The sequence below is a fragment of the Channa argus genome, chromosome 16 (assembly GCF_033026475.1).
Source record: "Channa argus isolate prfri chromosome 16, Channa argus male v1.0, whole genome shotgun sequence".
NCBI lineage: Eukaryota > Metazoa > Chordata > Actinopteri > Anabantiformes > Channidae > Channa > Channa argus.
Genome location: NC_090212.1, coordinates 7,890,533 through 7,903,092, shown reverse-complemented (window position 1 = coordinate 7,903,092; position 12,560 = coordinate 7,890,533). Strand labels below are relative to the sequence as shown.

General features: G+C 37.5%; 1 protein-coding gene across 5 annotated transcripts in view; it reads right to left on the bottom strand.

Moving 5' to 3' along the window:
* Window positions 1-12,560, bottom strand: part of arhgef10 (Rho guanine nucleotide exchange factor (GEF) 10) — a 49,364-nt gene that overhangs the window by 24,634 nt on the left and 12,170 nt on the right. For 4 of the 5 annotated variants that reach the window (XR_010910970.1, XM_067478669.1, XM_067478668.1 and 1 more), the window contains 14 exons: window positions 11,334-11,681; window positions 10,238-10,274; window positions 9,348-9,436; window positions 8,951-9,007; window positions 8,065-8,252; window positions 7,119-7,235; window positions 6,432-6,543; window positions 6,199-6,311; window positions 6,011-6,088; window positions 5,748-5,927; window positions 2,831-2,947; window positions 2,522-2,614; window positions 1,073-1,243; window positions 128-273 (listed from right to left, as the gene is read on the bottom strand). Coding sequence is in view for 4 of the 5 variants with exons in the window: in XM_067478669.1 (XP_067334770.1) it covers window positions 128-273; window positions 1,073-1,243; window positions 2,522-2,614; window positions 2,831-2,947; window positions 5,748-5,927; window positions 6,011-6,088; window positions 6,199-6,311; window positions 6,432-6,543; window positions 7,119-7,235; window positions 8,065-8,252; window positions 8,951-9,007; window positions 9,348-9,436; window positions 10,238-10,274; window positions 11,334-11,681 (1,846 nt within the window). In the remaining variant the exon portion in view is untranslated. The remainder of the gene's footprint in view (window positions 1-127; window positions 274-1,072; window positions 1,244-2,521; window positions 2,615-2,830; window positions 2,948-5,747; window positions 5,928-6,010; window positions 6,089-6,198; window positions 6,312-6,431; window positions 6,544-7,118; window positions 7,236-8,064; window positions 8,253-8,950; window positions 9,008-9,347; window positions 9,437-10,237; window positions 10,275-11,333; window positions 11,682-12,560) is intronic. The other variant, XM_067478670.1, reaches the window with a different exon arrangement.

Genomic DNA, 12,560 nt, shown 5'->3' with positions numbered 1-12,560 from the left:
AGTAAGCACAGTGATCTATTAAAACAAAACAAAAATCTGATAATTGAAAAGAGATTACTGGGTATAACACCCAAGAACACTTAAAGAGGCATATAAAGGACAAAGTCTGGTTTGCCGTTGCTCTCACCGGAAATTGGGCGTGGCACACATGAGGACATCATTGAGCAGAAAGAGGCGTCTATCCTTGGTTTTGATGATTTCACCACGCTCATTGTAGACAGTCTCCACCATGTCATCAGAGCGAATCAGATAGCGGCTGCCATTGCTTAGAAGCTAAGGAACAGGGATGATAAATCATACTATTATAATGCACAGCAGAAGTTTGGACCTCTGATTTACGACTTAAAATCCGAAGTACTTACTGTAGCTTAGTTTAGCTTAAGGTACATAGAGGGTTCCCTTTTCACTTGATTACATTGGCCTAATCAAGCAAACAAACCTGATGCATTTCAGCCTTTACCTTCTGATTAAACTTTGAAGTGTACACTGCCATATGTTTCTGTAAATCTGTCTGCTTTGGAGTAGCCAGGAACCATTGTCAAGTGTCATCTTGCTCCTTTTTCCACCATGCATCTTGCCACTCTTTACAGTGAAACTACCCCCTTTGGATAATAGCAAATAAAATATGGCTATCAACAGTGACTTTGAACAATTAGAGGCTACGAAGAACAAAACTCCTATACCCCATGTAGGGTATCCAGTAAACAAATGTTTCTACACAGATGCCAGAGTGGGTGGCTGCAAATAGACAAATAATTATACCTTGGGGAAAGCTGGTGTAGTGTGCACATGTTGTGCTAAACCATGCATTAAAAATATGGTATTTAGTCAGAAGAATACTTTATAGAAAATGTGATGTTCAAGTGCCTGATGCCCGCCCACAATGGAACAGAGAGAAATCCCACAGCATATGCTAAAAGAATGACACATCAACCATACAACTACAACCACCTTCATAACTAGAAAACAGGACAAAACATCACATGTCAAGAACACTGAGTCCACCTAACAGTGGCTGCAGTAATAAACAATACAAACACCATTCTAGGGTGCACAAGAGCAATGGGCAGACCTTGTTGAGGTAGCGTTCGTTCATGGCCTTTGCAATATGACGAATCTCACAGCGCTGGTCAGCTTCCTTCTTCTTTTCATTGAGCTTCTCTGCCAGGGTCTCCAGTTCAGTGAGGGCCATTTGCAGGGGCAGACGGTCTGCATGACCCACTGGTGTGTTCTTCAGCATGTCCTGATGAGGATGCAAAGAGGAGTCACACATTAGTCAGTCCTTCACAGTAATGACTAATTCCCAATACTTGTACAATTAAGTGAATAAAAAAATGAAGCTGTAAAACAACAAAATCTGCACATTTATATCCAATGGTATTCAATTCTCTTTAACTAATTTACCTTCATATATATATATATATTTAAATAGCATACATCCTTTTGACAGATGAGGATTTCATAACAAGTGAAAATAGATTACAGTTCGTGTATGATAACCCAAGGTTGTTGTCAATATACTGCAGCTGAACATGTTTTAAAAGCAGCGTGCCAAATTGTTCTGTTTTCAGCAAGAGACACAAGCGACATAAACATAGGACGCTAGGATTAAAAGCAATCTGAATTCCCCCAAAGCAATTTTCTCACCTCTCCTTGAGATAGGCTCGGAAAAACAAGGTTCCTGGACTTACGTGTATGTCCCGCCCTCTGCTGGTTAGAGTATATATTACACACACACTGTCCTCTTTTTATTGCACTTAGCAGTGGCACACTGGTGAAGGGGTTGCATCCAGCCAGGTCCGTCTGTGTGAAACTTGCATATTTCCTCCCTCACTGTATGGTGTTCTTATAACGTATTGAAAAGTCTTCTTAATGTAATCAAGATAAACTGTGCCTTGACTCGAAAGAGGATAATAGCAGGTTGTGTGTTGACAGAGACAGTTAAATAGCTACACAACTGATCTGTATTTATGGTTTTTACCCCCTTATTTCTCAGGCCTACTCTATATTCGATATGAAATTATTTACATTCTCATCAAAATGCAGTCATATTAGTTTGATGCAATAAATAAATGATCTGATTGATTTTTAGAAAACTACATAAATGCAAAACATCACTCAAAATATACAGGGAGAAAAATAAGAAAAAGACATGTCCATTACTGTTCTGTAAGTTGTTTAGACTGTCAGGGCTTAAACAATTTACAGACATTGTATTTTAATCTTCAATCTCCCTTTATAAAACTTTCCTTGTCACTTACTATTCAAGACTTTAATAATTGTTTTTTTTTGTATAGGGAACTAAATGTAGATACAAAGCAGCCTACGATACGATTTGTAATGTAGAATGAATGTCAGTGTTTATTCTATTCACATAGTGAATCTTCCCACTGAATACTAAAGTCCAAATATTTGACATTACACAATGAGGAAACAATGATATTAACCCGAACATCTGAACCAATCAGCGGTTAGATTAGAGCTTAGTGATGGATGCACAGATTAAAAGGATTTATTATACCTGAAGAAGTAGAATAAACTGTGGAAATCTCTGGATAGGTTTCATCATCAGGCCATACAAAGTCATTCTGTCACTGCTGGTCTCTTGACGATGCTGCAATTGAGACAATGGGTTACGGCAGAGAAGAACTAGATTTTTAAACAATGCAATAGGTATGACTAAGGCAATATGTGAAAGGTAAACAAATATGTTTACCCTTTTCCAGAAAATAACACTTAGATCCCCTGGTAAAAACAGTATTCATTACACAGTTTCCACACTGCAGTGTAGCTCAGTGTTTAACACTTTGTAGTTCTGTGTTTTTCAAACCTTGAGGAATTCCAAGAAGCCGGGTTTGGAGGCACAGGTCTTTCGTACCACTGCCATGGCACAGCTGAAGTTGTTCACATATTCGCTGTAGGCATCCAGCACCATTGACTTTGAGAACTGTTGAGCAACAAAGACATTTAAACACATTAACCACTTGCAGGAACCTATTTCATTACATTAATTGGAACAGACAAATTATTAATCCTGCAAACAAGGTGCATTTTTATAGTTTGAATTAAAAATATCCATTTTATTTGTACATTAAAATTCTTATCCAATAACCAAAATTCTTGATGAGAATAATAAAAGAACAAATAATATTTGTACTTGAAATGTTTTAATGAACACACTTTTCATACGGCATAACAATGGACTAATGCCATCACTAGTACAGAAAAGTCACAAGTTAAGCTAATTTAGATTGTGAGCGCCGACATGAAACCCATGCAGCTGTGGCAAGTAGAATCACCTCACAGCAATACCTTCTTGCTCTGAGGCAGGAGTGCTAACCTCCTCACCTCTGTACTGCCCATTACATAGCACATGTTCAATAGGTTAGAATGGGTGTAATTCATTATGAACCAGTTATGAGTAATTCTTAATTCAAAACTTTTAAATTGTATAAAATTCCTATAATTCGTTCCCAAGCATGTGCCAGTAAGATGGTATGGTTAGGAATGAATTATAATCTGAAGTCATTATATTAGTTTCTCCTTTTAAATATGGAAAGCACTCTCTTCCTTGCTCTATGGAAGAATTTCCAGGCTTTCCTCAAAAAGTCATCCACTGGGCTCTATCAGTGGTAGTATCATTATTACTGGTGGCAGTAGGGGTTCTACAGTTGAACTTTCCTGGCTGAACATGTCAGGGGATGGTTCTCCATGTCCAGAGTGAGGGGTGTTGGGCCACTTTAGTGCCAGTCCCAAGCTCGGATAAATAAAATGGAAGGGTTGCGGCAGAAGGGGCATCTGGTGTAAAAACTCCCCTGTGTCCTGAAGGGACAAGCTGAAAGCCGTTGATCTTTATTGAAATGAAAGGTAATGAAACTTGTAGGTGGAAATGGGCAGTACGTTACAGTCTCAGTGCAGGAGTCTTGAATGCGGGGTCAGAATTTTCATTATAACTTACAACTTTCACTTGGTAGCAGTTTTAGTGTCTGGAGTGTTTCAGCATCTCATTTCAGCATCCACATGCAGAATGCATTTAAGAAGGCTTAAAAATGGCATGTCATCTTGGTTTTCAACATGCATTTTTGGGAATTTCTGTCCCAGCACTATGTCGTCCAAAAAAACTTGGTAAACCTTGGGGCTTTACACCACTGTGCTCTTCACAGTCTTCTGGACCAAAACGCCTCCATTCTGTACTTTCTGCATCATAACATTCAAAATACTTTAATGTGCATTGTCCAAAAGTCAAGCAACAGGACTTTCTTCCAATTCTATTCACAATTATGGGGAAAGATGGTCTGTCTGAAGTACATGTGGGCAATAAGGCAGCCCACTGCACATATCACATATCAAGGCCCAAGGTGACGTCTGGAGCCCAGTATGAAAAGGCCTGGATAACCATTCCAACTTGTGCTAGATTCTACTTTGATCTGATTGTGTGGTTAACAAGCATAATGTTGTCAGGCTTTAAATATGTGTGCAGGATTCCAAGAACTTTAAGGGCTTGAAACACAACTAGTAGCTGGTGGACCACAGGGCAAATTTCCTTAAGGTTTAACTTCCCATTCTTCTACATCATTAGGTCCCAGACACTTCTGTCCAGCATTACAAAGACCAGACAACACAGATCATGGTATCTTAAACTTTCTATGAATCTTATGTTTTTTTTTTTTTTTTATCTTTGCCTAGTATGCTGACTGCCTTAAGCATTGCCAATCATAAAAGTTTCTTCAAATAACTGCATTTGTTCACTCTGACTTATGCACTGAGATGGACAAGGTGCGGCTGTCGGTAGATGATGAAAGAAATTCTTACTTTGAAATATTCACATAATTTTGAAAATAAGATGATAACTATAATAAGAATGTTTCAACAATGTGAATAATTAAATTGTGAAAAATTATTATTCATAGATCATTGTCTTATAGGTCTTAAGTTTCCCATAAAATGTATAATTTAAAATGATTACATGTAGTTAATTTTCAATCTGACAGCTATTCTATTCCCATCGTCAGACAGTGTAGCCTGTAGCCTTTTTTATTTGAATCAGAAAAAAGATGTCACTGTCTCTGTGAGCATGTTAGTTTTATAAAGCAAGTTCCTGCATTTATTGACTCAGAGTCTAATATCCCCATTTCAGCTGGTTCAATAAACCTGCATTCTGGAATACCCCCAAACTGTAGAAGAAGAGGTAGTTTGCATGTGATAAAAGAGCAGAGAGTAGCTCTGTGTATCCTGTCTTAGCTTGAAATGCCATAAATGTCTAACAGATACAAAATCAGTTTTCCTGTGGAGCTGAAAAAAAAAATCTTGCAACATTTCCATTAAAGCATATGGTGGTTTGGCCTTGTCCTGGCTGCCAAACTCAATTCATAGTATAAGCAGACGAAGAAAAAAAGTCATCGGGTTAGAAATAATAGGTTGCACACCTAAATAAGATAATCTGAAGCCAACCAGTGACCAAAGAATACTTGATACAATGCTTTGCTAATGCTACACATTAAGAGCATTCCCTTTTCACAACACCAGGAGGATATTGTGAGGCGGCCATAGCAAATATAATTTCTTCACTTACTTTGTGGACATACACAACATGACCTCTGATGCACACAGTTGTTTATCTTATGCTTGGAGCTGATGGATAAGTGTGGAGAGTAATCAGATAGATGTCATCTGCAACCTCGCCACTAGATGCCATCGAATTTACACACTGCATCTTAAAAGTCTTTTTAAGTACAGCCCCAGCTTACCGATGCCACAAACACATCTCCAATCATCTCCAGGCTGTCCCACTCAGCTACACGGCTTGCCAGCGCAATCTGGAACAGGAAGTGGCACTGCAGTATCTCACGCACGCGATAGAAGGTCATCTTCAGTTTCCTGTCGCTTAGCAGCCTCGGTTCAATCTCAGAAAGGGGCTTCTCATATTGCTGGTTAAGCAGAGATTTTAAAGTTAACAAAACAAACATTTTAAAGTAGACATGACATCACTGCAGCTTGCATACGTTCATACCTCTAATATCCTCTTCAGAGAGTCTAGATAGTTCTTCTCACTCTCCAGTATAGATCCCAAAATACATCTTCTTACCAGCTGTAAAGGAAGAATACCAAAACACTGATCTATAGGCATTTGTTATCATTTTAAATTCACAAAGTAAAAGTTACACAATTGTGATAAAAACTGAAGGGCATGTTCATCACCTCTTGCTGTGATAGACCTTGTGGTGCTGAACACAGCACTGGCTCAACATTAAAGCAATCCACCTCAATAAAGAATTCAGACTCCACATCCTCAAAACAGGCTGACTTGCGCTCTACAATATTAAGAGAGCAAGTAAAAGCCCTTAGTACACAAAAAAAACATTTGTACATGAATTCCGACTTATCATAAACAGACAAGCCAAGATGACATGCCACCTTTTAAGGATACATACCATGACAAAATGACTTGGTTTTGATGAAAGAACGTCCCTTTTTCACGGCGGCTTTGGTTTTCTCCAGACCATCTTTGGTCCCTTCCTTAGCTGCTTTTACCAGTTTTTGCATCTTACAAGAGAAAATAACCATCATTGTCTACAGTGCAAAAGTGACTCAAATCAATTCATAGGTTGAGAATTTTAATCCAAGTGATGTTTTGTTTAGTCTAAACCTAGTTTAAACAACAACTAATGAACTGAATTAAGCAGCATAGAAGCAGTGTTAGAGCAAGGATGAAAATATGTAAATGCTAGAACATGTAATTCAGGACAATAGGAAAGCAAGGCTGTACAGAAAATTACAGTAATGGAGACATCAGCATTCTGCTTCAATAGTGACTGCTATCACACTAAAATGCAGGTTCTGGCATCTCAGTTTACTGTAGAATTAAAAAATATAACCTTAGATTTACAACCTCCAATGGGCAAAACACATAACAAGACAGGCCAATGTAGCACACAAGAAGACATATGAATTTTATGCAAACCCATCACCAGTACAACCATCACAAGCAATTAATATCAGAGCAGAATGAAGATACTGAGTCAGTGACAGATGGCCTCAGTGGCTAGCTAAACTGAGAGTAAAGGGTTGGGACTACTTCTTCTAGCAGAGGCAGTTTAGGTGAGCCTCAGTTAGTTTACCTTCTGCTCGTGTTTCTGTTTTAGCTGCTGCAGCTCTACCGTTCCCACTGTATTTGCCATTAGATCTTTCATCTTTTTCTCATAGTGTTCTTTCAAGCGAGTGAGATCTTGAGAGAGCTAAACAAAAGCAAATCAAGCATTATTGGTTATGGTTTTGGAATCAGCTTCCATAGTAAGAGCCAAAATAAGCTGATTTTAATCTTGTTCTTTGTTCAGATCGTTTATCCTTGTCAAAAAATGTTTATGTTCAAAAGTTTTTATTAACTTTAGGCACTTTAAATTGTATATCAGGGTAAATAATGAACTACCGTTCACAATATATTTTAACAAAGCCAATTGCAATCAAAATCTTGACTGCTTAATGTTTTTAATTTGGCCAGTTGTTTCACATGTTTTAGATGTTTAGATTTGACATTCAACAATAGTTAAATAATTGTGTAAATATGCAACAACTCAACAAGTAAAATATACAAAGAAATAAAAATATTTTTGAAAAAGATCAATTTGGGGGCTAACGCGAATGGCATTTGATCAGGACTGTTTGTAATCATAAATTTCACTTTCATTTTGTTCACTTTAAAAAAAAAAGTGAAGTTAAATTCTCAAAACCACAAGCCAAAACAAAGAGTGCATCAAGCTGGCTACAAGGCAGAATGATCTCTCTCAGGTCTGCAGAAGCAAATGGATTATACATTACTATAATTAAGATTTAAATGTAATGTATCCTGGCTAAGAAAAAGAACCCAATAAAAAAAATGTAAACGCTGAAATTTAAACTACAGCTTAATTTAAATAAATATATGTCCTCCAGTATTACAGTAGATAATAAAGTGGGTTTGAGACATTCTGACTACACCCAACAATAAACTGTATCCCTGATTCATTCACTGCTGTCATCTGCAACAGTTTTTGGCTGTAATGCTGGGAGGGTAGGTGTTATACACACATGGGTTTTCCTCTGGGGCGGCTTCCCTCTCATGAAGGCATGAGGGAGGCCATTCTCAGGGCGACCTTCCCCATCACTGGCCTCATCATAGCTTTCAAACTCACTAGAGCTCCAGCCATTGTCAAGGGAGCTGTTGCAGCCACCCTCTTCACCAAACTCCACATCATCGTAGATCATCTCATCTGGGTCTGTGTTAAAAAAAAAAAGACAGACATAGAAAATGTATTTAGTAATACCATGTGTATTCCTTCAACTACAGTGTGCAGAACCATTTGTATGGTTATTCTGAATCAAATGTAAGTATAAATGGACTGTGGACTGTTTGCTGTGGACTGTTTGCTGTATATGCCAATAATATATGGAATAGCTTGGATATGAAGTCTTTGTGCTTATATGTAATCCTTTGTTTGAGCAAAGAGCAAAACATACTATTTTACAAGGTCATTTTGATGCTTTAGCACAGCTACAATTCCAGATACAACTGTATTATCTCATAGGGTGTTCCTGCTGTTGGGTCAACCAAAATAAAACTACTTTACTGAAATCATAGGCTTCACAAAAGGTTCTGTTAACTGGATGGTTACTGTATTGTAATAAAAACCAGAACACCCAGCATCAGTGTAATGTTTAAACATGCAAATAACATTTATTTAAATGAGTTCATGCAAGAATCTACGTGAGTAATTCAAGGATCCTAGTCTTTGGGGGAAAAAACATTGAGAAAACAAGTAAAAGTGCGCTACTAGCGCTGAAGCACTGAAAGTTTTAAATCCTTTGTAAGTCTCTTTGGATAAAGGCCTGTGCTAAATGACTAAATGTCCTTCCTGCAAACAGGAACTAAAACACTGAATTTGTCAAAAGACAAAATTTAAAAAAATGTACAAACCTGTGTTGGAGTCAGAGTTCTCTCTGGGCACGTCATCGTAAATCACCTCATCTGGATCTGAACCAAAAAAACAAAATATTTGCAATAGCTAAAGCATGATTTCTCATATGTGATAACTACAGTGTTCACATAACAAATAGGATTTAAAGTAAGGAAGATTTAAAAGAAAAGCAAACTCAAGGATTTGCTTCCTCAAAAGAACAGGGAAGGAAGTCTCTGTGACTTCACTTGTGTCATAAGACTAAAAAGAAATAATAGCACTCTGAAAGCTTGCACTGTGTGTGCAAAAGCAAATGCAATAAAGATGATAAATAAGAACTAAAATAATTCAAGCATTTACTTGATTGGGAATTATACTGCACATGCATCTCCATGAGATGTTGATACCAAATCTTACTTTCCATCCAGGCAGTGTTGGCAGGATCTGATGCCCATTTAGCCAGAGCATCCTCTTCTCTAATTGGTGGATACTCGTCACTAAAAACACTTGAAAAAAACAAGGAAGCAAACAGAAATGCAACTTTCAAACAAATACACTGTAGATTTTCATCATCAGTAAGAAAAACAAGAATTCATTCTTTGTTTTACTATATCTGTAACATTGAACGTATAACTATTAATCTAAATGAAAAATAAAAAAAGTATAATTTTCATACGCTTAGTTGTGCAATCGTTTTTCTCTAGATTGTACCAAAATGTTGTCAGTCCATTCATCTGGACATCTAAAGGTTATCCATTCTTTATCTCCCTTAGACTGGACTATTAGAATGCTCCTTATTGTGCTTTCAGCAAGCGCTACAGCTGACACAAAACACTACTGCAAAGAGAAATACCCACATCACACCAATTTTTGGTGTGTTCCAAGCAACTCGAAGTCATCTGAGAGTTTCAGAATTAATATAAAGATTTTACTGCTTGTTTTCAATGCCTTGAATGGTGTTGACTTCAGCCTATATCTGTGAGTGTGTAACCCCCTTTGAGACAGAACACGGCTTGAGATCGTCTACCGCGCACTACCAAGGGCCCCAAATCTGAACTTTGTTTATTGTCTAAAGTTCCATGGCTGAGGGGCTCAAAGTCTTTGTCCTTTTTAAAATACCTTCTTAAAACTCACTTATAGTGTATATCATTGCATTAAGTTTACTACTGCATTACTTTTTTGTTTTACAGTAAAACATCTTGACACTGCTTTTAAAGGTGTCGTAAAGATATTATTGATTAGATCAAATTTGATTAGAAGATATAGCACTAAATGAACGTTATAAACATGCTCTGGCTGTCACGCACCTGTCAGCAGAGGTGTTTGCAGTCCTGACCACAGTAACTGAAGGAGGAAAAGAAAAAAAAACATTAAACAAAGAATTCTGTCCATACCTTTTCTTGTCTGGAAACACATTCCTACAAAATAAAATGACAATGTTTCTTGTAAAAATATACCAGTCAGCACACTGCATTGCAAGTCACTGCAAGACTATCCAAGCCCACCATTCACTTGTGCTTGTGCTTTGTTTTGATATGCTACCACCAGAGGTTGCTAATGATTACATTTCTCTTAAATTATATAATATAATTTAACCAACATAACTTTGGAAATGTGCTGTCATAAATGTTCTCTGACACAAGTTCTTAATTTAAAATTACACGATAAGATGAACCCTTTCCTAGAAACAGATCATGGTAAAAGAGATTACTGTAGTAAAGTACCTTTGGTAAGCTACTCGTGACCAGTGAAATTAAAAAAAAAAAAAAAACGGCCCAATTCTAAATAAATGTTTTGATATTTTGAAACCTTTTCACCCTGGTATAACCTTAGTAAGATAATTATAGAGAAATGATAGAGAAATCTGACTCCTCTGTGCACCAGGCCACAGGCTTGGACACCGCTTGTGCAACATTTTAGGGAAACCGGAAAATCCTCACAGCCAACACAGATCTTTAGGGAGGGCTAAAATTAGTTCCTGCTTCCTTGTGGCAAGGCTTTAGGAAAAACAAGAGAAAGATGAAAAGGGAAAAGAGCAGAATAGTTGAGGCAGCATTACCTTGTCATAGCCTTGAATGAGTTTATGTATAGTGAGAAAAGAGAAAACCAGATATCAACAGAATCTTTTAAAGCATTTTGGGATATTTTATGTCTTCACTGGGAAGTGGAAAGTGCAGAGATGAGGAAAAAGCAATGTTGGAAACAAAAACAACAAAGTTTCCAGGCTGGATCCTAATAGTATGGTTCATTGTTGGTTCTATCTGTCACCAGATATCCAAAGACTTTTATGCTGGATGTTTAAAGAAAAAAACTGGTGTAAATATAAACACATTGTTCTAATCAATATTTTATAATATTCAAAACATAAGTAAAGGGTTGTCTTTGCTTTAGGCTCTGCTTTACCATCTTCATCCACCGAGAGATGACGAATGATGACGGGTGTGGTGTAAGCTGGTGTGATGAGCGGTACACCAGAGGGAGTTGCATAGCCACAGGGCACTGGTACTGAATATCCTGAAGTGATGCCAACAGAGCCGGTGTGGATACACTGGGCATCTTCCTCTTGTTCTTTGTGCTCCACTGGTGAGGAAGGGGAAGAGGAAGACCCATGCTGCTGTTGCTCAGATTGCTGCACATGCAGTGGAGTGATGTCAATCACAGAGTATGGATTGACTCTCCCCTGGGAGGAGGTGCTGGGGACAGATTTTGGAGAGTTAGGGTCATCAATGGATGGTTCCGGGCCTTCACTGCCTGTAACAAGAAATCAGATAACATTAACTTCTATATTTATATATTTACTGACAGAGTCAATATAATATTCAATTGTAAAAAAAGTTATTCTTTGATGGACAATTTAAAAATCACAATTTGATAATTTCCTTAAACGACAAGAAAGTTTGTTCTTCAAAAACAAACGAAAAATGCTTAAAATGGATTTTTTTTTGTACTGTTAGTTTATAAATTCTAATTTGGATTACATAGCTTGTTTGCTATTTTCATGTACATATGTATAACCATGTCTGACCTTACTCTAGTACTCTAACATCCTTTTGTGCATCATGACTACAAACTGATTTGCACAGATGGGAAATCTTTCTATAAACGTTCTATTTAAGTTGGAAAAAAATAATCCTTTTGCTATTATCTCTGTTACAACTCATTAGAGTTTTAGTGGTTGTAGATGACCATCAGGTTTTCAAAAAGCTTTGGTTCTGGCCCGACATAACAAATGTAGTGGTAATTTAGTGCATTTAAATAGCTATAAATGTGTTAGGTGCATCAACAGTCGGGGTTCCACATGACCATCGGTGCAATAAGATTATATATAGACATTTATAGATAACAGATAAATAGAGATACAAAGATTGTGTGTGTGGGCTCCAATCATGCATGCTGTGTCAGGGCAAAAGTGGTGAACATCCCTTCACTACAGCAATACCAAAAGAGTGGAGGAGTGTGTATGAGTTAAGAGCCTTGGTCTGCCTGCTGTTGCCATCACAGCTTTCAGCGATGAAAACCAGACAACCTCCGGCTCCAGGCAGAAAGAGATACAAGGTGTTATAAGAGAGACAGACAGCCTCACTTTAGCCCGAGCTGAGAGGGCTGGGATAGAACCAGATAATGTCCACA